At 33.9% G+C, this 27778-nt stretch overlaps 1 protein-coding gene across 2 annotated transcripts in view; it reads left to right on the forward strand.

Moving 5' to 3' along the window:
- CUL5 (cullin 5) overlaps positions 1–26926 on the forward strand; it is a 91537-nt gene extending 64611 nt beyond the window's left edge. For both annotated transcript variants that reach the window (XM_074216613.1, XM_074216614.1), the window contains 10 exons: positions 70–177; positions 10027–10091; positions 12241–12373; positions 13293–13424; positions 16362–16485; positions 16937–17112; positions 17212–17373; positions 18948–19066; positions 22308–22431; positions 23162–26926. In XM_074216613.1, the coding sequence (XP_074072714.1) occupies positions 70–177; positions 10027–10091; positions 12241–12373; positions 13293–13424; positions 16362–16485; positions 16937–17112; positions 17212–17373; positions 18948–19066; positions 22308–22431; positions 23162–23356 (1338 nt within the window). In that variant the 3' untranslated portion in view covers positions 23357–26926. The remainder of the gene's footprint in view (positions 1–69; positions 178–10026; positions 10092–12240; positions 12374–13292; positions 13425–16361; positions 16486–16936; positions 17113–17211; positions 17374–18947; positions 19067–22307; positions 22432–23161) is intronic.
- The last annotated feature ends 852 nt before the right edge of the window (positions 26927–27778 follow it).

Consider the following 27778-nt stretch of genomic DNA (forward strand, 5'->3'; position numbering starts at 1 on the left):
ATTTTAATCAATTTCACTAATATAACATTTTTATTAATTTTTAAACATTCTAAATGTTTTTTCTTTTAGGATTCTGAAAAATATGTTGAACAGTTACTTACATTATTTAATCGATTCAGTAAACTAGTCAAAGAAGCATTTCAAGATGATCCACGATTTCTTACTGCTAGAGATAAGGTATGTGACTTCCCTGAGTTTTGGGTTTTTTTCATTTTTTATTAAAAATGTTATTGTTACAGTTTATTTCTAATCAAAAAGTTTCCTTTATTAGACAATTAAAATTGCCCAATAAAGTGTTGTTCTTATAGCTAACTTACTTAATCTTTACCATCAGAGGAGAATACCATTTATAATATAAACATGGTTTGTTTAGTTTTGAAATATATACTGTACCTGTAATTGATTAGGTGTTATTTGGAAAGCCTTTTGATTCAAGAAAAAGTTGCTGTCCAGTTTCTATATCTTACTCTCCTGCCTAAAACACTACCCTCCTTCATATACTGTTCTAAAGAGAATTAAAATCACTTCAGAGTAAAGCAAAATATTTTTTAAAATTGAATTATTCTCTTCATAAATCACATTCATTGAACAAAATATTTACCCTAATACTTACTATATAGGGCATGTATTAGATAAATTCTAGGTCATACAGAAATATAAAAGACACAGTCCTTTTCCCAAAGGAGCTTCTAGTATAGATGAGAGAAATGAGACTTGGGAGAGAAAATTGGTTTTAAGAGGAATTTATACAGGTTATAGGCCATAGGAGGAGTGAAAAATAAACAGAAATAGTGAACAGTATTAAATAAAGGATTTTTATCATCTACCTCTTTTTTAGCTCTTCCAACAAAAACAGTAAATAATTTTTATTGAAAGCTAAAATGTGAATATAGTACCTGTGGAAAGAAACTAAATACTTATATTAATAGTATACTAGTTTTGTTGTCATTTTCTTTTTCTTTTGTTGTCTTAACCTTCACATCACCTCTAAATACTGTACTTCTCTTAACTTATCTCATTATAAGCCTCCACTCTAGTCCTTTTTACTATTCTTGAAGAGATAACCACCTAATTGATGACAATGAAAAGGTTGATATTTGTCCACTAGTCTGCATCCTTTTAATTCTTTATTTCATTAAGTCATATTTTTAAACTGCCTCTATAAAGAGAAGTTATAACTAGGTTGACCACTAATTGGACAGTATTCAATTGTATTGAGTGACACAGGATTTGCATATAGGACCTATAGAGCCAAGTATAATTAAAGTAATTTAGATCTTGCTTTAATATACTTGTATTCAAATTTTAATACCCTAATATAAATTTGTGACATGAGTGTAAGATTCCAGATTTCTATTAATTTTCAGAAGAGATATAATATGTATGTTTTTACTTTGACTTTTAAAATTCCATTCTGTCACTTTAAGTCACTTTAAGTCCTTTTTTCCTTCTTTGAGCTACCCTTTCTTGATTTCCTTTCTTCCCTTAACTTACGTGATTCTGTACTCATTTTCCTTTCTTTTTTTTTGAGTTTACAATCTGAGAATCTATGTTTTATTTTTAATTTTATTTTTTCCATTTGCATGTAAAGATAGTTTTCAACATTCGTTGTTTGTAAGATTTTGAGTGTTAACCGTAATTTTCTTAAACTAAAAATGAAATAATGAAGTTAGTTTAATAAATGAAGTTTAATATTCTAGGATCTTACTAAAACCCATGGGTGGGTGGCATCCTTGTGAACAACAAAAACAGAAAATTTTGGGGGGGGAGGGCAATTTATATAGAATAAATACAGAATCATAAAACTTTTGACCAGCTAACCAATCAGGTTTCACATTTGTATGTCATTGATTTACATTGAAGATCTGTTCTTATGTCAAAAGTGACAAGATCCAATTTGCCCCAAGACAACTGTCTTCTCTTTACCAGAGTCCCTTTCTTCTTGTTTTTCTCTAGGATAAGATAGATTTCCACACCCTATTAAGTGTGTGTGTTATTTCATATACATATATATATATATGTGTGTATATGTGTGTGTGTGTGTGTGTGTGTGTGTGTGTATATATATATGTATGTATACCTTCTAACAGCTCTTATAAATGAGAAAGTTCATATGAGTTATCAATATCTTCTTCCCGTGCAGGAATTCAAACAGTTCAATATCATTAAGTTCCTCATATTTAGTCTTTCTCTTCCACTCCCTCCATGGTTCACCAGAGTCCTGTACTTTCTGTTTAGCTCTGGTCATCTCAATAGGAAAGATTGAAAGTCCATCTTTTCCCCTGAAAGAGGATGTTCAGTTTTGCTGGGTAGTTGATTCTTGGTTGTAAACCAAGATCTTTTGCCTTCCAGAATATCATATTCCAATCCCTATGAACCCTTAATGTAGATGATGCCAGATCCTGTGTAATCCTGACTATGGAGCCTCGGTAGTTGAATTGTTTGTTTCTGGTAGCTTTTAGAATTTTCTCTTTGATTTGGGAGTTTTGGAATTTGGCTATAATATTCCTGGAAGTTTTTCTTTTGGGATCTCTTTCATGAGGTGACCAGTGAATTCTCTCAATTTCTATTTTTATCCTCTGCTTCTAGGATCTCAGGGCACTTTGCTGTATTATTTCTTGAAAAATGAAGTCTAGGCTCTTCTCCTGGTCATGACTTTCAGATAGCCCAATAATTTTTAAATTATTTCTTCTGGATCTTTTTTCAAAGTTGGTTATTTTTTTCCAATGAGATATTTCACATTTTCTTCTAATTTTTTTGACTTTTTTTGGAAGAGTTTTGTTTCTTCCTGATTTCTTGCAAAGTCATCAACTTTCTTTAGTTCCATTCTGCATTTGAAGGAATTATTTTCTTCAGAGAGCTTTTTAATCTCCTTTTTTCAGCTGGCCAACTCTGCTTTTTAAGGCATTCTTCTCCTTATTTTCCCTTTGTTTTGCTTTTTTCCATTAGACCTGAACTGGTTTTTAACATAATATTTTCTTCAGTATTTTTTTTGTATATATCTTTCACCAAGCTTTTGATTCGGTTTTCATAATTTTTCTGCATCACTCTCATTTGTCCTCCCAATTTTTCCTCCATCTCCCTTAATTACTTTTCAAAGTCTTTTTTGAGCTCATCCATAGTCTGAGCCCATTTTTTATTTCTCTTGGAGGTTTAGGATAAGGAACCTTTGATTTTGTGATCATCTGAGTTTGTGTTTTCATCTTCCATGGGACTAAAGTAATTCTCTATGGTCAGAGTCTTCTTTTTCTGTTGTTTACTCATTTCCTCAGCCCAAGACTAATTTACTGCACTTCCAAGGTTTGTGGTTTTTGATTGGGGGGGGGCATCCCACTGGGACCTTTATCCCTCCAAGGTCTTATGCTCTCTTGACTGTGCTTTGATATGTAGATGCCCCCTCCCTACTTCCCTTTGCCCTGGAGCTATAAGGAGGATCCTGCTATCTTAGTATGGAAGCCCAAACTGCAAGCTGGAACTGAGTGTAGGCAAACAGCAGAGTCCTACCCCAGGGAGAGCAGAGAAATCTCTGCAGACTTCCCTCTGGGGGTACAAGCTGCTTTCTCCAGATTCTCGCTGCATGTTCTGCAGCTGATGCTCCCTCACTCCCCATTCATTTTGGCATAGCAGAATTCTCTCCCTGCCCCTTCAAGCTCTTGCTGGTGATCGCTAGGCTAGGCTAGGCTAGGCTAGGCTGGGCTAGGCTGGGCTGGGCTGGGCTGCGCTGGGCTGGGCTGCACTGGGCTGCACTGGGCTGCACTGCAGCCCCGGCTTTTTTTCCAATCCCCAGTCCTGGTGAAACACACCTTTCTAGCGGAACTTCTAAGTTATCTTGGACTAGGAAAATGTATCACTCTGTCTTTCTGTGGGTTCTGTCCCTCTAAATTTTGGTTAGAGCCATCATTTGTTTGTTTTTTTGGAGTTTGGGGGAAATGAATTCCTGTGAAATGCTGCTGCCACCATCTTGGCTCCACCTCCACTTAACAATCTTATGAAATTCATGAGTCATATATGTCAAAAACTGTGATTAGAAAAAGCAACAATAATGTAAGAAATTTAGTTTTTCTTCATTCTGTTTGTTAATAGGACGATTTTAAGCTCCCAATTATTAAACAGTATTTCTTAATATTAGAACATTTATGAACATCACAATATCATGATTCAAATTTTGTATTTTCCAATTTAAGAAAACTTATCAAGTTAAATAATGTATAAGCTTAATAATGTACAGAAAATCAACCCATGTATGGTTATCTCATTAAAAAGGTGATCATATAGCCTTAATACATTTCTTATTTTATATAGTCCTGTTACCTTTTTCCTTCAGAACTAAATTTAGGATTAAATCAACCCAAAATCTGGACTTCTAGGTCTTTGACATATACATATAAGTTACAGATATTTTCTCTTTTATTACTATTTTTTTTTAAATTTCTTTAGCTGAAAATGGTTTCTAACTGAGAAACAGTATTAGAATAAGATTTTCAGCTTCCATTCTTTTAGCTTGACATCAACACTTAAATATTTTATGAAAACTCACCAAATCAGCACTGTTTAAAGACACAATTTTTCGTAGATCAAAGATTATACACTGGCATCCTGTATGTGTGAGATTTTAGGGGCTCTGGCCAACCCTATGGTCCAGGGACCTCTTAGATCTCCAGGCCAGAGGAGAAGAGTTGCTGGGGAAGCAACCCAGAGAGAGCTTTGATCTAAATTATTATTAGCTTTTTTAAAATATGAATTAAGACCAGTCATAAATGATTTTTAGGAATAATTTTGATTTCTTTAGGTCCCTTATACATATAATTTACCAAATCACTAAATAAAATCCTTCTAGTTAATCAGACCAAGAAAGAAACCATAGAAAATTATAGAACCCCTTTCTCTCCCAAAAACATGATTTTTCAGCAAAATTTGTCCTGTGGTACCAAATCATGAGTTTTTGGAAAAGAAAAATATCCACTTTTGAAAAGGGAGAATGAAGAGGACGATTGGCCAATCAGAATACAGAGAACACACAATTGAAAACAGACACATATCTCACATCAGAGGGTCCCCTAAACACAACACAGAAAAAGACAAGGGAGTGCCAGACAACTCCTTTATGTTTATCTAAGAATAAGTCTCCCAGTCAGAAAACAGAAACAAAAAGAAAACACCACCAAAGGTGACAACTCGCCCAACAAACCAGAGGTAAAAAATCCAGAGATCATTCCCTTTCCAAACAATTGAGTTGAGCCTCAATACATGCCAAAGCAAATTTTAAAAATAATTGTGTTCTATGCAGATTGCTGACCTTCCCATTTGAAAGTAAAAAATGTATTTACTGCTGAAAGAAGAGGTATAGAAAAATAATCATTGCAAAAGTCAGCCATAGTGAATACTTTACCAGGGGGAGGATTGGACACCACAGAAAAGGGAGACAGGACAATAGCTGAAAATGGTTCTGTCTAAGACAAGCAGAAAGACTGTGGGGAAGGACTTCTTAATTTCTGGTTTTTACTATGTTTTTAAATCTCCAAGAAGAGACCTACACTATTTTTTCTGATGTCCTGGTTTTTTACAATTATGACAAACCCTGGTTGCTGGCTCCTCAGACTGCCTCCTAGCTACAGGAGGGTCTTGAGTGGGGTCTGTCAGCTGCTTGAGCGACATAGTCAGGACCATCCTGCTTTGCTTGCAATTCTCTTTTCCCTTAGGTCTGATTCTTTTTGCTCACTCAAATTCAGACTTAATTTCTGAGCCAATTCGATCATGTATTGAGGATGCTTGTTCTGCCAGCTCTGCTCACTTATTCCTTATTGTGCTTTTTAGGCTAGGGGGATCAAAAAACCGAAACATTGTTTCACCTTCCTTCTGAACAATGGTTTTAATTTTTGAAAAGTCCTCTAGTTGGGGAAATGCCAGGGGAATTGCATCATAAAGGGTATCCCCTGTAGCTCGGGCTTCAACATAATGCCTTTCCTGATCTTCATACGCCACCCAATCTGTCTTTGGAGCTCTTCAAAAGTAGTTTTGATATCTGCCTTTTTAAACCAATTCTTTGCTTCCCCTTTGCCAACCAGACCCACAGTTAACTGGAAAATATCTGGGATCCCAGGGTATTAGGATTGATCACCAAAGGAAATAGGATCTTTTCAAGGATCAGGAAAATATTTCTTCAATTCCTGTAATTCACCCCTGACCTGTGACTTAAGTTTATAGTGAGGATAAGTGTAAAGTTATACATCAGATCCAGCCTTTCCTTCTCCCTCCTCATATGGAATAAGCCGAGGACATAGTGTATTTACTACTTTGTATAGATCCTCACTAATTCAGACTTCAGACTTTTATCTGGAACTGGAGAAATTGTATTGGGAACAGGATCTTTCGAGGAAAGTAAATGAGGAGGAGTAGGGACAATAGGATACATGGTAAAGTAAGAAGAGGAGTTAAAATGAGGGGAAAATAAGGTAGGAGTGTGAGTGAACAGGCAAGGAAGAGGGAGAGAAATGAGAGGAAATAGGAGGCAGATAAAGAACTGAAGCAGGAGGGGGCTGAGAGATTGGAACCCTTGAAGCAGAGGAAGAGACTGCCAGCTCTCCTGGCTGGGGCGGGGTGTCAGAGATCAAGGCTGGAGGAGAATCAGACACAGAGAGGAGGCTTGCCTCTTCTGTCTGATTGGGGAAAGAGACTTTGAAAGAGAAATTTTCCTTTGAGTTCTAAACAAGCCCTTCTCAGACTTGCTTGCCCTTTCTAACATTTCACCAAACCAATGATAGAAACATTCCCACTCTCTTTTAAATGTTTTAGACAATTAACTTTAGTCCCATCAAAGGATCTCCACGTTTGGTCATATAAAAAGCAGGAGTTCACTCTACTCCATCTCTGATTTTAGAATGGGTTGGCCCATATTTTCAACAGTCAATCAATAATAACTATACATAAAAACAATACACCAAAAAGACACTAAACAAGTAACATATAACACACACTAGACTTGTGACAAAAGATGCCAGGCAAATATTCTTTTATGTTTTTATCAGACAAAAACCACCAGAGATCTAACCATTGAGCTATCTTACCAAACAAGATACCTTCCCTTAGATCTAATGAGCCCTGGCACCTACTTTGACTAGAAACCAAAAACCAGGCAAAATCTCACCAAAATGAAAAAATTACCCAAAATCTTCAATAACAATCCCAGAGAACTTCACTTCAGAAAAGAACACAGTTCATAAACTAGGGCAATTTGAGTTTGAAAAATAACAATGTCACTTGTGTCAGGCTTAAAATCTGTCCTGGTTTTTTTTCATTTTAGGGATCCCTTTACTGAGTTGTCTAGAGGAAAAGTTCATCTTTTTTCAAATTCAAGCCTAGATCCGATGTCACATGCACCATTTACTGTTAATCTTAATTTTCTTAAATTAAAAATGAAATAACAAAGTTAGTTTAATAAATGAAGTTTACCAAAACCCATGGGTGATGGCATTCTTGAGAACACCAACAAAAACAGAAAATTTGGGGTGACAGTTTATACAGAATCATAAAATTCTTCTGTATGTCATTGATTTACATTGATGATTAACTAACCCATCCATAAGATCTATTCTTGTGTCAAAACTGACAAGATCCAATTTGCCCCAAGACAACTGTCTCCTCTTTACTGAAGTGTCAATAAGAATTCATCTCTTGTCTAGTTAACCAGAACACTTTTTCTTGACTTCTCAGGATGGCCTTCCATCTGATTGTTATACAAAACTTGGAAGCCAACCTTAAGATGCAAATGAGGGAAGGGCTGCATTTTCACAGACAGAGCTTTTCCCTCAGATCTATCTCAAATAACAGACCCTGTGGGGTGGTAGAGGTAAACATCTACAGTTCTCAGAGGCTGATAGAACACTTTTAATCAGAACTATAGAGATCAAGAAATGTTAATAAACTGTTAAAGAATATTAAATTAGACATGAGCATGAGTTCCACATTTTTCTGCCTCTTCTTCCCTCCCCTTCCCCATGACAGTAATTTGATATGACCATATTAGACATGACCAACTTTTTCTTTCCTAGCTTCTCAACATCTTTCCACTCCTTAGAATTGGTAGAGCTCTGTCTTTGACTTTTTTTCTTTATATTTTCTTTTAATTATTTCAATCATTTTTGTTTCATCTTTGCAATTGCATGTTGGATATCTCTACCTAGGTGTCTTACTTGCACCTCAGATTCCCACATTCAGAACTGAACTAATTTCTTTTGCTAAATCTATCTGTATCCCTAATTTTTCTTTATTATAATTGCACTATCATCCTCCTAGTCTCCTAGGTTTTTAATTTTTGGAACCATTTTTTGCGTCTTCTATTTTTCTATCTCCACTCAGCTAATCAGTAAGCCGAGTCATATTGTTTTAGATTCTTCACTCTGTTGCACATTTCTCCCCTTCTTTTCCTTCTTACTACCACCCTAATTCAGAAACTCATTTATGCTAGTTTACTGTTCTTTTAACTACCTTATTTGTTTATCTGCCTCCAGGTTGTCTTTCTGTCAGTCTATCCTTCCAACCTTAGATCATATTTCCCTTCATATATTCCATGTTCTAACAGAGTTGGATTGATTTTCTCCTTCCCACACCTTCTCCTTTCTCCTTGAAAGCATTGCTGTTTATGACTGCATAGCTCCAATGTGGCCTATTTTGTCCATATTTTGAGAAGCAAAATGGTGTTGGGTCTAGTTGGAAATTTGATGCATTGCTTGGAAAATAAGTCCTAGGAAAAGAGTCCTAGAAAGACAGTAAGTTGTAATGGAAAGAGTACCTGATAAAAAATACTTAATGCATTTGTTAAATTGAAAAAGTTCAGTGTTTAGAATCAGACTACCTGGGTTTGACTTCCTTCTTGTCTTAATCCCTACTTATATTTCTTTGGCAAATCAGTTAATTTCTCTGGAACTTGACTTCATTGAAAAAATGAAGTGACTGAACAAATAATCTCTAAATTCTATAGAAGTCAATTTAGTTTAAATATTTCCAATTTGAAAAATTCCTTTTGAAACCAGAAATAAAGCATAAAACATACAATTTTCCCTCTATCTTTGTTCTTTAATAATAACCATAACTATGGCATTATTGTTTCCAAGATAAGTTACCCAACTGTAGAATCAAACTTAAGAGGCCCTTAAGTATAGAGATTTGCAACTATTTTTTCTACCCCTATATCAGATATCATTCTGTTATAATGAGCATCCTGTTATTGACTTCCTACACACATTATGTTTCTCTTCCCTCCTTTTATTGAATTCAGTAGTATTCACAGTACTGGGGCAGCTTTGCATAATCTGTCTCCCAAATTAACAGTTTGATAAAAATTTAGAGCATTAAGACCTGCCAGCCAGAACAAAATAGTCTTAATTCCATGAGTTTTCTGTATCTCCAAATTTTTTGATCCTATAGGCACTCTCTATTGAAGCTTCTGCTTTCCTTCAAGGCCCAATTGAGGCATGATCTCTTCTTTTTAACCTTTCCTGACCCCCTCAACTGAAAAAAACTCTCCTTCATATTTCTCATGGTATTTTAAGTAGACTGTTCCTTTGTGCTTTTCATACTCTCTCTTATAATGGACAGTGAAGTGGTTTGGAACTTGAAATCAGTGAGACCTCAATTCAAATCCCACCTCATAGATAGACTTAGAAGCTCTGGGATAGTGGACAAATCATATAATTTATCTGTGTTTCAGTTTTCTCATCTATAAAAATTTATACACTCATCTCCCTGGGTTGTGACAACCAAATGAGTTAAACCTTAAAGTGCTTACAGAAATGCTAGTCTTTAAACGATGATGATGTAGTCATTGTAGTCTTTCCTTGATTATTGGATTAAAGTCTGTGTGATAGTCATCTTTATATGTCCCTGGTACCTAGCACAGCACCTTACTCATAATAAGCACTTAATAAATCCTTATTGAATGCTGACAGAAAATTCCTAATTTCATATGTATATATTTTTTTTTAAAATGTTAAAAAGTTTTTGACCTATCTTATTTTAAATTATTTCTAGGCATACAAAGCAGTTGTAAATGATGCTACAATTTTTAAGCTTGAATTACCATTAAAGCAGAAAGGGTAAGGAAATTTTTATTCAGGAAACATTCATTTTTAAATGAAAAAATGATCAAATTTACATTTAGAAACTTGCCATGTTTTAAATGGTCAAAGCATCATACTAACCCTTATTCTATTTTGTGTGTGTGTGTGTGTGTGGATCTTATCCAATGATAATAATAATAATAATCTTCATGCTATTTTTTTGTGTGAAGCTTATTTAAAATATATATTCATCTTTTTTTCCCCTAATTTTTAGATTTAGGGAAAATTCTATTGTTGAACTTTTCCCTTTAGATTTTCTCTCCTAAGAAGAAAATTATAAGAATAAACAAGAGAAATTGTTGGTAAAGTTTTGGACATTTTATCTTTTCTATATTCCTTATGTGTGTCCACATGTGAAAACAAACCTGTTCAAAAGTGTCATCTCATCTGCAATTCAACAAACTGAATCTATGCAAGCTCTAACTTAAAAGCATATTTGCATTTCTAAGGATTTCTCATTTCAATGTCAGTGAACATTGTCATTTCATTGTCAGTGAACATAATAAAATTCTTTTTTAATTTAGGAAAAAATGACTTGATATATTTAGAATTTTTCTTAAAAATAAAACCAAACCCTGAATTGATCTTTCACTGAGGTTGTTAAACAAGTCCAGTCTATTTATTTGCAGGTGGAAGACCTCTGCATTGGAGCCATTAAAAATGAGCCAGTTTTTACATATAAGCTGATGTTAGTACAGATAGTTCATTAAACTTTTTCTGCTACCCAGAGATAATTTTGGGGGGGGGGTTTCTTTATACTTCAACTCTTATTCCCCTCCCCAAAGAAATTAAGAAACAGGGAGTGGGGTATTATTATTTTTTTAATATCACATATATTTCCCTTACCTCTGATTCTACTTATAATTATTATAGAGTACTATTGTGCTCTAAGAAATGATGAGGGAGGGTCACTTAGGTGGTGCAGTGGATAGAGCACCAGCCCTGGAGTCAGGAGGATCTGAGTTCAAATCCAGTCTCAGACACTTAATAATTACCTAGCTGTGTGACCTTGGGCAAGTCACTTAACCACATTGCCTTAATAAATAAAATTTTTTTTAAAACGATGAAGGTGATGGTTTCAGAAAAACATGGCAAGACCTCTATGAAATGATACAAAATAAAATGAGATGAACTGGGAGATCATTGGCCACAGTAATATCGATGTTGTCATGATGATCTGCTGTAAAAGACATGACTACTATGATCATTATAGTGATCCAAGATAATTCCAAAAAGTCTCATGATATAAAAACTACTCGTATCTCCAGAGAGAACTGATGAATTCTGAAGTACAAATTGAAATGTAATTTGAAGCTACAGTTTTCTTGCTTTTAAAAAATTTGACTAATATGAAAATATGTTTTGCATGATTTCATATGAATCATTGATATGTTACTTGTCTTAGTGAGCAGGAAGAAGGGGAGATAGGGAAAGAATTTGAAAATCAAAATGTAAAAATGAAAAGAATGTCTAAATAATCAGTTGAAATGTTAAAAAAATACTTATTGAACTGCTCATAAGTTATATATAGAATAATTGATGACTTCAGACTGGGGCAATTGAAGAAGAATTTATAAAAGAGATAGGCCTTAATCTGATCTTGAAGACTAGGTAAAATGTAAAGTAGTAAAAACTGGGATGTTCACAATCCAGCATGTGAACAAAAGTGGGAACACAGCATCCCCAGTATGCTGGGTATACTAAATATACTAAATTTGACTAAAGTTGATGATTCACATAGAGAGTAGTGGAAGGTAAGAGAGAGTCGTAGTGAAGGATGAAGAATAGAAGACTTGATCTTTTAGGAAGTTAAGAACTAATGAACATTTTTATCAAGAAGTTATATGATAACAATTTTATTTTAAGAAGATAAATATAATAGTAATATATTGAATGGATTAGAGGTGAAAAAGACTGGCGCTTAGGATGCTATTGGAATAATTTGAGCATGACGTGTGAGAGGAGTCTGGATTTGAATAATGGCATTTGGGTGTAGAAAGAAAGGAATGGGTACATCCTAGATAGGAATAATACAAAATAAAATTTAGTATGTAAAAGACAGATTGCAGGAAGAATCTTCACAAATGGTAATGCAATTTAATGAATCGTCTGTATTTACCTTTAGGGTTGGATTAAAAACACAACCTGAATCAAAATGCCCTGAACTCCTTGCCAATTACTGTGACATGTTGCTAAGAAAAACACCACTAAGTAAAAAACTAACCTCTGAAGAAATTGAAGCCAAACTTAAAGAAGTGGTATGTGAAATTTTTTATATTGTGATCATTTATTTAAATGTCCCTTTTTTGATTTTGATCTTTGATGTCATCAGTATAATTAATGTAAGTGTTTAAGTGTAAATATAAGTTTATCAGTTTTTCACTTCAAATAATTTTATCCAAAAGCAACATTGAGAATAAACATCACTGTGTTGCTTTCTTCTTATTTTACTTTTGTAAAAAATTTTTTGTTCTTAACTAAGGGTTATAAGGAATAAAGTGGACCCAAGCTGCTGGAGAGCACAATTGGTACCCATTCTGACTGATGATCAGCCAAACAAGAACTGTACAAAGAGAACAGCTTTATTGACCTCATCATTGTAGCCAGATTTAAACAGAAAGGGGGGGAAAAATAATAGAAACAGCAAAGTACAGGAGTGAAAATGGCTGCATAGGGGCAGCTAGTTGGCACAGTGGATAGAGCACCGGCCCTGGAGTCAGGAACATCTGAGTTCAAATCAGGCCTCAGACATTTAATAATTACCTAGCTGTGTGACCTCGGGCAAGCCACTTAACCCCATTGCCTAGCAAAAAAAAAAAATGGCAGCATAAAGAATACCATAGAGACAGGTGGGAGGCAGGAAAGAAGGAAAATGGAGAGAAGTGAGAGTGAACCATTCTTCTTCAGCTGAAAAATTAACCAGTTGTCTTGAGAATTCTAAGAGTCTTTTTTTTTAATTAACAAATGTGATAGGGTAGTTTGTCTCAATCTCAAAACAACTTGACCAGTTTTTTAAACAGAAAACCAGTAGTCCAGTCAGGATTAATTACCTTATGAAATAAACTACATGGTTAAAAGAGACCTTCTCACTACAATACTGTTGTTTATTTGGGATGAAATATGGGGGCCAGCACCTAAGCAGGTAAGAAACTGAATTTGATCTTGTTTCCAATACAGCTCTTGGTACTTAAATATGTACAAAACAAAGATGTTTTTATGAGATATCACAAAGCTCACTTAACACGGCGTCTAATATTGGATATATCTGCTGACAGCGAAATTGAAGAGAATATGGTAGAATGGCTAAGAGTAAGTAAACTTCAATATTTTTATATGATTTTTCAGTTCCTTGTTTCCCAATCTACAATACTTAATTGATGCTGTTTGAAGTTGACACATTTGATTAATTTTCTGAGCCTTATGAGCTGCCCCTTTTGGAGAAGGAATAGGAAAGAGATTTTATAAAATTCCAGGTCTGTAAATCTCTCTTGCCTCTGCTTTATTTCTTCCCCTTCAAAGTTATCTTCTCATTCAAAGTTTCATTCTATCTACTCTGAATTTTTCTCATATGCTTTGACATACAGATGTTGTCTACAATACAATATAAGCTCCTTGAAGACAAAGATTGTTCTTGCTTTTTCCATGTAACCCTTGGCATATCACAATTATTGGCATATAGTATTCAGCTTAATACTTTTGATTGACTTCTTACAGAGGACCAGCAGCAGGATCCCTTTCAATTGAAGTTTAAAGAACTTTGAATACTTAAGAGTTGAAAGTGTCCTTAGAAGTTATTACATTCACTTGTCTTAATTTACAGGTGAAAACAGAGACCTAGAAAGGTCAAGTTGCTTGTCCAAGGTGAGATAAGTAAAATAAAAGACATAGTTGAGATTTGAACTCAGATTTTTAACTCCAAATTCCTGATCTTCTAATGCTACAATTAACAGTATCTGTACTATTAAAAGAATAAAATGGAAAGATCTTTAATTGATATAGAATAAAATAATGGCAAGCCAAAGAATAGTCTCCATGATTATTACAATGTGAACGGGGGCAGCAACTAGTGCAGTGGATAGAGCACAGGCCCTAGAGTCAGGAGTACCTGAGTTCAAATCCAGCCTCAGGCACTTAGTAATTACCTAGTTGTGTGGCCTTGGGCAAGTCACACCCCATTGCCTTGAAACCCCCCCCAAAAAAAATGTGAATGGAGGATCAGTAAAAGAAAGCTGAACACTGAATAATTTGTAAAATGTGAAAATTCTTGAGAACAAAAAATAAAATAAACCTCTTCTCAATCAAGAGATTATTGAAAGAGAATTGTTTCATATATTGCTAGATGTGACCATTGTATTGGTTGTTTTTACTTAATTTACCTTCCTTGTCATAACATAACATAACATTCGTTCATTTCTTAGAACCTCATATTCCCTTTGGGTAGAAACTTTGAAATGATTGTGTATATTTTTTTTTTCCTCCTGTTAGAATATTAGCTCCTTAGAACAGGACTGTCTTATCTAGTGCTTGCACAATGCTTTGCACATAATAAACTCTTAAAACTTTTTATTTATTTTTTTTACTTAAGCATTTATTTCCATTCATCCATGACTAATATAAGGACAAAAATTAATTAAAACATAAATAAAAATAATAGAATCTGCCTTTCAGAGATCATTATGATATATTTTGACCTGTATTTTATTTAATATGTTCCTTACCTCTGTTTCAGTTCCACATAACATAAATTCTAGTTTAACTTATTCTCTAGGAATAGAATTTAGTATGTGTAGACACTCTAGCAAGCTAGAAAAAATTTTATCTTACATAAGGCTAATTTAAGGGGCAGCTAGGTAACACAGTGGATAGATCACTGGCTCTGGAGTCAGGAGGACCTGAGTTCAAAGCTGAGCTAAGACACTTATTACTTACTTAGCTGTGTGACCTTGGGCAAGTCACTTAACCCCGTCGCCTAGCCCCCAAAAAACCCAACAATATAAAGCTATTTTATAATTTTAAAACTGATTAATTGAAATGAAATGTAGAAGATACAGTGAGCTTTGCCCTGTCCTGGCAGAGGCAAACAGATTATGCCATTCCTCCTCAGTGTTTCACATGACTCCTTTTTTGTTTCTTGGTGGGGGTTTTTTTTGCAATAGAGTTAAGTGACTTACCCAAGGTCACACAGCTAGGTAATTATTAAGTGTCTGAGGTCAGATTGGAACTCAGGTCCTCCTGATTCCAGGGCCGATACACTGTGCCACCTAGCTTTCCCTCAAATGATTTGTTGAGATTTATTCATTTTACCTTAGCTATTGAGGGACATGACTTGAAGCTTCCAAGTCTCAAAAAGTCAAATCAGCAAACATTTATTAATTCCCTACTGTATGCCAGGAAATGAGCCCAAAACTAAATATAAATAAAAAGGCCCAACCTTAAAGAATTCACAGGTGAATGGAGGAACCTCCAAGATTTCAGAAACATAAGAGGGGAAGAAACACAAGCTTGCCTGCCCCTTATTGACCTTAAACTGAATATTGCACACATATATGTGTGTGGGTGCATGCCCACATGCAAAGAATTGGGGCTCATCTAACAACTAAAACTAAAGGTAATTCACAGCTGTGAAAGTTCATTAAGCCTAATTAGTAGTACATTTATAAAGCCATAGGATACTAGTTCTAGAAGGGCTTTACCATACTGTAGAAGTTTAGGTAAGAAAACAAATTAGAGTTAATAATTTATTTATCAATTTACATTTACTTAAGTGTTGCTATTTTGCTGTTTTTAAAACTACATGAATTTGTCAGTTTTGAATGGTGACTTTCTGAGATGTTCTTTTTCTTATAAACATTGCATCTTCATAAATCAACACTTGTGTACATTAAAAATTGACCAAATGGGGAGGGGGCAGCTTGGTAGCTCACTGGATAGAGCACAAACCCTGGAGTCAGGAGGACCTGAGTTCAAATCTGGCCTCAGACCTTAATAATTGCTAGCTATGTGATCTTGGGCAAGTCACTTAATCTCATTGCCTTACATAAATAAAATTTCTTTTAAAATTGGCAAAATGAAGTTGCACTTGACTTGAAGGAATATCGTAAATCATGAGCAAAATATTAGCATTTTTATTTGTGTTTGATTAATATAAAGAAAAGAAATTTACCACATCCACAGAGCCAATATTTATTTTTAACTGAATTAGTAATTTTAATTGATATTTTATTATTCTCTTCTCTTTATTCATAGGAAGTGGGTATGCCAGCAGATTATGTAAACAAGCTCGCTAGGATGTTCCAGGACATTAAAGTATCAGAAGATTTGAACCAAGCCTTTAAGGAAATGCACAAGAATAATAAATTGGCTTTACCAGGTACTATTTTATAATCTTAAGGTTTTTTAGTAGATACGTTGAAAGAAAAGTTAATCTGCTATATCTTTGGTAACTTAAAAACAAATACTCAATTCAATTTAGCACACATTTATTGAACCCTGACTTTGCATAGCTTACTTTTGTCAGTTTATAGAACCAAAATAAATTCAAGGAATTTATTTCAGAATTTGAGATATTAATATATCTCTCACCTTTTGAAGCTTTATCATGGAAGAAAATTCTTGTATTCTTCATTATACATCTCTTTAAGTCTGTCAGAAACAGAATATTGGAATAATGGAGTTACTGATTTTATTCAGTGTGGCATTTTCTTGATTATAAAATCCCTTGTGTTTATCATCAAAATGCATTTATATTCTAATTGTTTTTGAGGTTTCTACTTGGCTTTTACATAAAGTGTATTTCGTATTTTAAAATATTTTGCTTATAGCTGACTCAGTGAATATTAAGATTCTGAATGCTGGTGCCTGGTCCAGAAGTTCTGAAAAAGTATTTGTTTCCCTTCCCACTGAACTGGAAGATCTGATCCCTGAAGTGGAAGAATTCTACAAAAAAAATCACAGTGGCAGGAAATTACATTGGCACCATCTCATGTCAAATGGGATTGTAAGTATATTTTTTATGTAATATGCATCATGTAATACCAATTTACTAGCATAAAAGTGATCATTACCAAATATTTTCACTGATTTTTAATGTTTACAGATAACATTTAAGAATGAAGTTGGGCAGTATGACTTGGAGGTTACAACATTTCAGCTGGCTGTTCTGTTTGCTTGGAACCAAAGACCAAGAGAAAAGATCAGCTTTGAAAATCTTAAGCTAGCAACTGAACTTCCTGATGCTGAACTTAGAAGGACTTTATGGGTATGGATTTTTCTTAATAACTTCTGAATCTATTTAATTTCCATCTGAATTTTCAGTCACTTTATTAAAAATAATCAACTTTTAATCTCTTATTCTCTGTGAATCTCTAAATTATGTTTGATCAAATCTAGCAATAAAATCTGTTAGATTAGATTCTTGATCAAAGTATTTTAACTTATCTTATGAGTCTCCAAATTTCAACATCCTCTTCCTACTTAGAATGACTACTGGCAACCAGATTTTTCTACCTGCAAATTAAAAGTTTTCACATTTTCCCCTCATCATCTTCCTTTACATTTTGCATTGGTGAAGTTTCAATACTGGTTGGACATAGAAGGGTTCTCTACACTCAAGTCACAAGTCCTGTTTTATCCATTTATGATTTTTTATATGTTTTCTGTCTTTCAAAACTCATATCACCTCTAGATTCAATGAATTCATTTCAGTTCTAGGGCTGTATACATTTCTTTCATTCCTGGAAGAACCACAATTTCCTACTGTTTTATATACTGGTAGAATAAATCAAGCTGCTGATAATAGTGCCTGGGCTTATGATAACTAATAGAGAAATCACAAATGATCTGAGAAACAAAACAAAACATTTCTGATGTTTCCTCTATCTTAGTGGAAAGCTAGCAAGATATCTTGGGTTGAGATATGGGCTAGATTTCTTTTTTTATGAACCATGCCTTAAACCCAAATCATTCTAGCTCTCATTGATTGGACAACAATGGGTTTCCAGCCCAAGCCTTACTTGGGCACTGTTTGACTCAAAGTGAATGTTATTAAGCAATTGGTTTTGGCCAGAAACCCTGAGGGTCATCCTCTACTAAGTTTTGCTTTTTTTACTAGTAAAAGAGGCAATTCTTTGCCTCATTTTTACTTAGCCTTATTCATTGAATTGGGGTTGCCTCAGACAAAATTAGATCTGAGAAAGACCTTAGCTTAAAAAGGCCAAGACCTCATACTGTATTCAGGGCCTTCTCCAGTCATCCTGATCCATATCTTTCAAATGGATTTAAATGGCTATAGAAAAGAGTGAGGCTATTGACTTTGCACAGCCCTCCCTCACCTAAATCCAGTTCACTTGCAAGTCATGACATCTCTTTCCTAATATCATGGTCCTCTTCAAGAATGAAAGACAGAGGCAGCTAAGTGACACAGTGGATAGAGTATCGGCCCTGGAGCCAGTAGGACCTGAGTTCAAATGTGACCTTAGACCCTTAATACTTACTTAGCTGTGTGACCATGGGCAAGTTACTTAACCTCATCGCCTTGCAAAAACCAGAAAAAAATGAAGGACAATACCTTTCCCTGACCTATCTTTATAATCCTCCCTCACTTCCTATTTCTATGTGTTTCCATTGTTAGCCACACAAGATCAGAAGATAGATTGTGAGCTCTATTATTGGAAAAAGTACTCATTCTGACATTCTGACCCTACTGAGATCACTAGTTCATTGAAGTAGGCAGCAAATACTTTTTAAATAGATTTTTATTAGCCTATATGGAAGAATTGGATAGAATTTTTCTGCTACTTTTTACAAACTAATGTGTTTTTTCCTTCTGCATAGTCTCTTGTAGCTTTTCCAAAGCTCAAACGACAAGTTTTATTGTATGAACCACAAGTCATCTCACCCAAAGACTTTACAGAGGGGACCCTCTTCTCAGTAAACCAGGAGTTCAGTTTAATGTAAGATTTATGATTATTGATCTAAAAATAAAATCCTTCCTATGATGGTTAGTGTTCTGTTTCCAGGATAAGGTTTTATTTTTCTTAGAGGAAATGTAAAATTAAGAACCTAACTGTTTTGTAATCTAGGGCCTAACATGTTCCCCTTTAGGAATGTATCAAATGACTAAGAACTTGTTCTACTCTGGAATTATATAATGTTGCTCTTCAAGTATAGTTCGAAAAAGTGTTGGGAGTGGTGAAAGGAATAATTGTTGTTTTTTGAGGATCTGTCAAAATCAAATAAACTATGGTAATAGACTTGATATATAGGCTTGTCAGTATTGTAACTTATGTATTATTTAAGTTTTATTTGTATTAAGCTTGGATTCTAGTCTGGAGGATAAATTAGATAGTTTCATAACTTACCATTTTTTACATTTGCACAAATTTTAAATTATATTTGAATGCTACTTGAAATTTATTATTTCTTAATTTTTATGTTAATCATTTTACATTTCAATATAGACTTCATTAAATAATACATTACAAATAAGACTTCCTTGTTCGATAGTTCAGGTTTTGTGTTTAATGTGTTAAATTAAAAATCACTGTAATTAACAGTCTTCATCCCTCTCCTGAGCCTTTAGACTTGTATCTCCAACTATGTATTTGATGATTCTTCTTAAATTCTTCTTAAATTGCCATAGGCTTATCATCAAATTTAAAAATCAAACTCATTTTCTTTTTGCTTTAAAGTTCTCTTCTCTCTTCATTCCCATTAAGGATCCTAGTGTTCTTTTCTCTCACTAGGTAGACAACTTAGAGGCCATCTTCAACCCTTCATGCTCATCTACCACTGTTCCATAACCAATTAGTTTTCCTCCTTCCCTCTACTCAATCCCAGTGGCCTCTAATTAGTCACCTTGTATCCTGTCTGTCTTCTCTCCAGTCCATCTTATAACTTGTTATAACAATAGGTTTGATTATGGAAGTTTCCTCTCCAAAAGGTTCCATGGCTCCTTACTACCCTTAATATAAAACGCAAATTCTCCTTGACATTTAAAGCCCTTTTCACTTGGATTCCCATCTTTTTTTAAGAATATCATGGGGGTAGATAGATGTCACAGTGAATAGAGCACTGACCCTGGAGTCCCCCATTACCTTGCAAAAAAAACTTTTTGAAAAAATATATATTTCATAGACATTCTAACCAAACTCTGCACTTCACTATTGCCCATATGTGATGCGCCCTCTGCCCAGTTTCAGGCCTAGTATAGGCTTCCTCATTCCTGGAATAATACTCTATTGCCTGACACTTCTGGGAACCTTTGTCTCCCATCAAGAAGAATTGACACCTTATTTAAGAAACATTTATTGATTCCTCCAGAGGTTTGTCATTGCTTGAACCCTAGTCAGATTTTTCTGTCTTTAATTTTAAGCAGCTAGATGGTGCAGTGAATAGATTATCAACCCTGGAAGTCAGGAAGACCTGAGTTTAAATTTGGCCTAAGACATTTAATAATTACCTAGTTTGTGTGACCCTGGGCAGGTCATTTAACCCCATTGCCTTATAAAAAATAAATAGGAAAAAAAATGTTAAGCATGTGACATTCTGCCCCAGCCAATGCCCTTCTCTGCCCTTGGTCAGTATAGTGTAATGTTCTGGAAAGGACTGTTGTATTCTCATTCTTCTAGGCCTATTGCCTCACATGCCACACAAACTGCTTAAATGCTTATTAATTTTATACAACTATTTACACGATAATAAAACATTGCTCGTGCAAACTTTGCCAAACTGTTTTTCTGCTTTTTTTTTTTTTGTTCTTCCCCTAGCAGGGTAGTTTGAAGTATAACTAGCAATTTGTACCTTCCTTAGGAGAATGGCTTGTGTTTGTGCTCAAGCCCATGTCCTCTTTGGGGAAGAGCCAGGTCCTCTACTTAGTTTGCAATTTTTAGTTTTACAGAGTAGCCTAGGTACCGTGAGATTATTTAATTTGCTCTTGTTCATACATCTAGTAAGACTATAGATCTAGAACAAGAAAGAACCCCAAAGGTCATATTTTCCACCTCCTCATTTTACAGATGAGGAAACAGAGGCCCAGAAAAGTTGTGTGATTTGTACTCAACTAATAGGATGATAGATTTAGAACAGGAAAGGTTTTCTTACCTAATTACTTTTTTTGGTTCTGTGACTTGTTCAAGATCACCAAGTAGTAAGTGGAAGATACTGGTTTTCCAATTCAGTTCCCATAACTCCAATTTCTACTCACTTATTTTCTTTACATATATGAGGCAGGACTTTAGCTCTTCTTCCATACTAGAAGGCCAGCCCTCTCCCTACAATATCATTCTTCTTTTCGGTTGTCATGGTTCAGTGTCTGTGTTATCTTGAAAACCTAATCTTGTCTGATCTCAGATACAATGAGCAAAAGAGAGAAAATTTGATAGACTTGATTTTGTTTTTTGGAGGAGAAGTATCATCATTACACATTTATCTATCTTTTCTCTTTACATTTATTTGGTGAATATTATTTCACTGTAGTAGTCATTTTAGCAAAATATCCCAGGAAGATCAGCTGGAAGCATTGGGGGCAATGGAAAGATAGATAGGTATTAGGATCTGAATTAAATTCCAACTCTGTTCCATATTATTTTTATGATTTTGGGCAAGTTATTTTGTGCCTCAATTTCTCCACCTGTAAAATGGGGGTATAGACTAGATGACCTGAGATCCTTTCCAACTCCAAATCTATGGCTAGCTCAACTGGGTCTAAGAATGTTTGTAATATATGTCAAAAGATTTAGGTTCGGGGCAGCTAGGTGGCGTAGTGGATAAAGCACCGGCCTTGGAGTCAGGAGTACTTGGGTTCAAATCCGGTCTCAGACACTTACAAATTACCTAGCTGTGTGGCCTTGGGCAAGCCACTTAACCCCATTTGCCTTACAAAAAAAAACTAAAAAAAAAAAAAAGATTTAGGTTCAAGATCCATTTAATAGGTATATAACTCTTGCATAAGTTGTGGTATTTCTTTGAACTTCACTTTTCTAATCTACACAATGTACTAGATGATCTCAGAGATTCTTTACAAATCTAACATCATATGATTATATTAACAAATTCTGTATTACTATAGAATTCTTTACATAATTGAGTATACTAGTCACATAAAATTATTTTTCATATATTGTTTGCCTTAATGAGACCTTCTGCTGTAAAATAGTTACTATTATATTAATGTAATTTATATGATCTTTACAGAAAAAATGCAAAAGTTCAGAAAAGGGGTAAAATTAACTTGATTGGACGGTTGCAACTCACCACAGAAAGAATGAGAGAAGAGGAGAATGAAGGAATAGTTCAGCTAAGAATATTAAGAACCCAGGTATGTAATAGGAACAGAAATAACTAAATTTTGAAGAAACTATTTTGGTAGACATCTTTGTTTCCGTCTTGATTTTTATAAAATAACTTTTGTTGTTATTTTTCTTAAGGCCTTAAGTTTCCTGGATAGAGGAATAAAGACGCAGAGCTTGGGAGGGTGCTGACACAGCTAGTGTTTTTCCTTTTTCTGCTGTTCTGCTGAAAAAACCTAATAAATTGAGGAAGGAAGTCATGATAATAGAAATGTTATATTGGTGAATTCTATTAGAAATCTGAGAGAGAAGAAATTTATGCTAAACCTAACAAAAATGTTCTTTAAGGTTTAGCATAAATTCCTTGTCTCTAAGATTCCTAATTTAAAATATATTTCTTCTGGACCTACAAAGGTGACTTGTAGTTGTATGGATCTGTGACTTCATGGGTTTTAGATTCTCCACTACGTATTTTAGCTATCCATACAGATCTTATAATTTGACAGTAATATTTGTGGGATCAAACTATTCAAACTATATTCACTCGTAGGCTATTTAGGTAAAAAAAAAAAATAGGTCTCCCACATAAGCATCAGATTTGTCTTATATCCCCCTGATGACATATCTCATCCTAGATGGTGAAATTTTTAAAAAGCTATGTCTGAAACAATTTTTATTTTCCTTGAGAATGTTCTGCTTTCATTTTTCTTACATCCAAAATGATCCTAATACTTAACTGAGTTTTCTTTCTGTTTTTAGGAGGCTATCATCCAAATAATGAAAATGAGAAAGAAAATTAGTAATGCTCAACTACAAACTGAACTTGTAGAAATTTTGAAAAATATGTTCTTACCACAAAAGAAAATGATAAAAGAGCAAATTGAATGGCTTATAGAGCACAAATATATCAGAAGAGATGAGTCAGATATCAACACTTTCATATACATGGCATAATTTTGAAGACTGGAAGATATGGAAAACCCAGATAGAGGTGTGCTTGGGCAGACAGTTGCAACAGTGTGTGCTGGAGAGTAACTCATTTGGACTTTTATAACGTAAATATCAAAATTCCTGCCTTATCTTACAAAAGGACTGTTTTGCCAATTCATCAACTAGCATGGTGGCATTCCCTTCATGTTGCACACTTTTAACAGCATGCTGTTTTGTGGGGAAACTTGCGTTCATGAAGAGCCCATGTGAGCTTTCTAAAGTTGATTTCATTTTTACCCACCAGGAGGATTACAGGTTTTTAGGAGTGGAGGTGGGGGTAGTATTGGGGAAGGGTATTCTTTTTTTTTCTTTTATTTCCTTTTTTATTTAAAAAATAAACAGTACTTGCACAAGGAATGATCTTTAAATATTCATGCACTGAAGAACTGCTGTTATTTTTGTTCTTTAAAGACAAATAGAACTAGAAACAGCACTTTCAGTTATTTGATCAACAGAGTAATGTACTATCTACCTTTGGTGAGCTGTTTTGTATTACACTGGGAGAAATGTACATCACAGTTTAAAAGATATGTCTTTGTTACAATAACAACTTGTTGACTCAAATAACACTTCAATATGTGGTAATTGAATCATAATGATACACAGATAATATATTTCCAACCTTTAAATCCTGGATTCCCTTAAGAAAGATATCATTCTCTTTGTTTGCTTAAAAAGTGGCATGAATATTTTTATCTCATTGGCCAAGTAGTTTAACAACTTTTTGAAGAAGTGAATGAAATGGTTGCTTCATTTATTTTAAAAAAATGTTGTTACACAGTTATTTTTTAGGGCCTGCAGTAGTAAAATGATATATGTTAAATGTGTTTGGTACAGTTAATATTTGTGATCCAAATATCTGCTACATACAATTAATATTTATGTTTCAGATATCTGATAAGTGCATTAAAAACAATACAAAAACCTCCTATTTGGAATGTGACACATTTACATGATTGATTTTTTTTTTTCATTTTTTTGTATTAGTAACATTTTGTTTTTTACAGCTCAAAATACCTGTTGGGGGGAGGAAGGGAGATAAGGAAGCTACATTTTTTTAAAGACCTGTAAATCACCTTGAGGTGGGAGATATGAGAAGCATCTTCATGGGATGACATAAATGAAGCAGAATTTTTACAACTTTAGTATGAGCACTTGCCAAATATTTAGGCTTACATATGAAAAATTAACATTTCAAGGTGTTCAGATAGCAGCAATTATCTTGTTTCTTTCTGTCAATCAATGCAAAGTAGTAACTTCATGGTTGCTGATACTCTGATGCCCAGAATAATATAGTTCTTTGGACTTGGGAAGATTAGTAATAATTTAAAAAGAAAAAAGGGAAAACATATTCCCCATTGGGAAAGAAAAGCTCAAGTTGGATTTTTATTCTTTGTGGTGCAAGTTTCAATTTTTCTTGCAAATAATTATTTTATATACTGTGTGATATGAAATATCAGAATTTTTCAGAAACTATGATTTTGATGAAAGAGTGGGAAATAAAATGCTGCTGCATTAAAAGGAGTACAGTATTATATAATTAGCAGCATGCGTTCAAGAGCATTTTGTAGACTAAATTCCCAACCCCCAAAATGTTACTGAAGGTAGCTGCTTTTAAGGAAAGAAAGTAAATTAAGACTTAGATTAAAGTTTTGCTATTTATATTCTTATGCCTGTTCTGAAGCTCATAGGAAATTGGAATTTTTTGTTTAAAAAGTTAAAATGTTGCAGTTCACTTTTTAAGGTAACTTGGAAGTGTCAAAAATGTTAGCCCAGAAGTGTTCAGAATTGAACTAAAATTAGTGCATATTGTTTTCTACATGAAGGCTAACAATGGATGAAATTTGGGAAAATAAAATTTGTAATAATAATGTGACTTTATATGTAACAAAGCTTTTAATATTGGCACATTTACTTGTAATACAAGAATGCCAGAATAGGAAATAATTGGGTAAAATTGACATGCCACTTGAAAGTTTAAGGTCTTTCTGCCATAATTGTCTTGAGCACTTTTTTAAAGTTCCTAATATTTCTGTCATTTAACTTAAGAATGAGAGCCATGATGTGTTGACCTGTGAGGCAAGCGAAATACAAAGTGGGTAGCTCTAAACCCATAGCAGACTTTTTCTATTAAATTTTGTAAAATTTTGTTTCATAGCTAATTATGTCCTAATTATATTTTGCGCATCCAGCCAGGAACAAATATGGTAGCATTATAGTTATCTTAAATTTTCTGGTACATATACAAAATTAATAACAGATAAGTTATCTAACTACTTTTCAGTGTTTGTGGAAACCATTAATTAACAAGGTGCCTATAACATTGTTTGGTTTTATTTAACTATGTTTTGACTACAAATTTGCTATGTTAAAAAAAAAAAAGAAAAATGACACCAGCAGCTTGCTAAAGATGCAGAATCACGTTTAGCATCCTTCATCAGGTCAGTTTCACCTATATGCACTTAAAGCTAGTGTTATCTGGGTTAGGGGAGATATCTGAAGTAAAGTGTTATTTGTGAGAATGAGTATTCACAGATAAAATGAAAGATGTTCTTCACTTGCAATATGGCAACAGTGCACTTTTAAAGCTTAATTTTAGCTTTGAATATTTATCTCCAAAGACCTAGATTACACAGGTGCTGCATCTGGAAAGTATAGACAAATGTTGCCACATACACTGCCATAGTGAATGGATGTGAGACAAAATTGACCAAATAAAAATGTGACAGCTTGTAAATCACATCTTTAATGAGTTTCAGTGAGAAAATATTACAATTTTTTTCTTTTCCAATGATTTAATGAAGATCTTTATATAAATTCTCAAGTCTTCCATATTTTTCATTATACAGGTGGTCTCCTTCATTTTTGTTGACCCATGTATCTCTTGCTTGTTTTGAGCATGAGCAAAATGTTCCAAAATGAACAAATATTAGCTTTCTTGTTTTCACTTAAAAATGTAAAATTTAGTAGAAATATGATCTGAGTAGTCAGAAAATCTTTTGCATTAGGACGTTATTTTTCCTGTAAAGTGCAAATGTTAACAATTCAATTTGGGCAAGAGATTTACTAGTTTTTCAGAAAGATTTACTAACTTAAACTCAAACTGTGTTTTTTCTATCTTCATGTAAATGACTGGGACGCTATCTTGTAAATTTTTCCAAAGTCATGTTTGTGAAATAAACAATACATGAAAGCTTTCCTGTCATATACATTATATGTAGTCTGGAGTGTTGAAAAAACTTGAGTTCCTAGGTTGTAATCTATCTATGTATGGTATTTACAATATTGAATGTGTGCCACTACATACTGAGATAATAATGCTGTACAATTTTTGAATGGTAGCAGTTTCCGTATGGCAGTCGGCTGAACTATTTTGATGTACTGCTTAATTTTTGAATTTTATTTTTTAAGTTGTATAATTTATTTTCTTGCAAAATAAAAAAAAAATGTAATACAAAGACTTCCTCTTATCCAAGAAATTTGGGTGTCCTATTATGAAATAATTTTTAAACTTGAATAAAATTTCTTGTGCTAGGTTTGTTGTGTTATATATTAAATGAAGTAAAAAACAAACCAAAAAACCCAGAATCATCCTGTAAGAGGGAGAAATATTGTGGCAATGAATCTGTTCATGTTACACATTTTATTTTGAAATAACATCTAGAGGTTAGAATATGTGGTCTTAATACCATTCTCCATCACTCTTTTCAAATGGAAAACAACAGAATCTGCAAACTGTTGACTATTTTAGAGAAAAATTATAGGAGAGAACATTAGAGAGATAGTTGTCAAATATTTTAGAAAGTACTTCAGTTGATCCAACATAGCTTCATCAAAGAACAGGTTAAAATGGACTAATTTCATTTTTTTTTTTTTGATAGTATTAGCAAACAAGTAGATGAGGGAAATGCTGTTAATACAGTTTCAGATTTTGCTAAATCTTTATAAAATCTCAGATTATTCTTGTGAAGAAGATGGAGAATTCAGAATTGGACTGCAATACAGTCATACAGATACAGAATTAGTTGTATGGACAAATTCTAAAAGTAATTTTAATGATTCAGGTGTCTTTTTAACAAGAGGTCTTTCTATTTGGCCCACAGCTGCTAACATATTTATTTATGGCTTGAATAAGGGCATAAATAGTATGTTTGTCACATTTACAGATGACATAGATCTAGATGGGTTGGCTAACCCACTAATAAAGACCCAGAGGAACCTTGACAGACTAGAAGGGTTAGGCTAAACTATATAAGAGGAAATTCAGTAGGGATAAATATTTGTTATATTTGATTATAAAAGTCAACTTCACAGATATCAGGTATGATAGCAATTGTTCTGAAAGGGGACCTTAAAGTTTTGTTGCAAGGTGAATAGATATGAGCA

Source organism: Macrotis lagotis, chromosome 1 (assembly GCF_037893015.1).
Source record: "Macrotis lagotis isolate mMagLag1 chromosome 1, bilby.v1.9.chrom.fasta, whole genome shotgun sequence".
Taxonomy (NCBI): domain Eukaryota; kingdom Metazoa; phylum Chordata; class Mammalia; order Peramelemorphia; family Peramelidae; genus Macrotis; species Macrotis lagotis.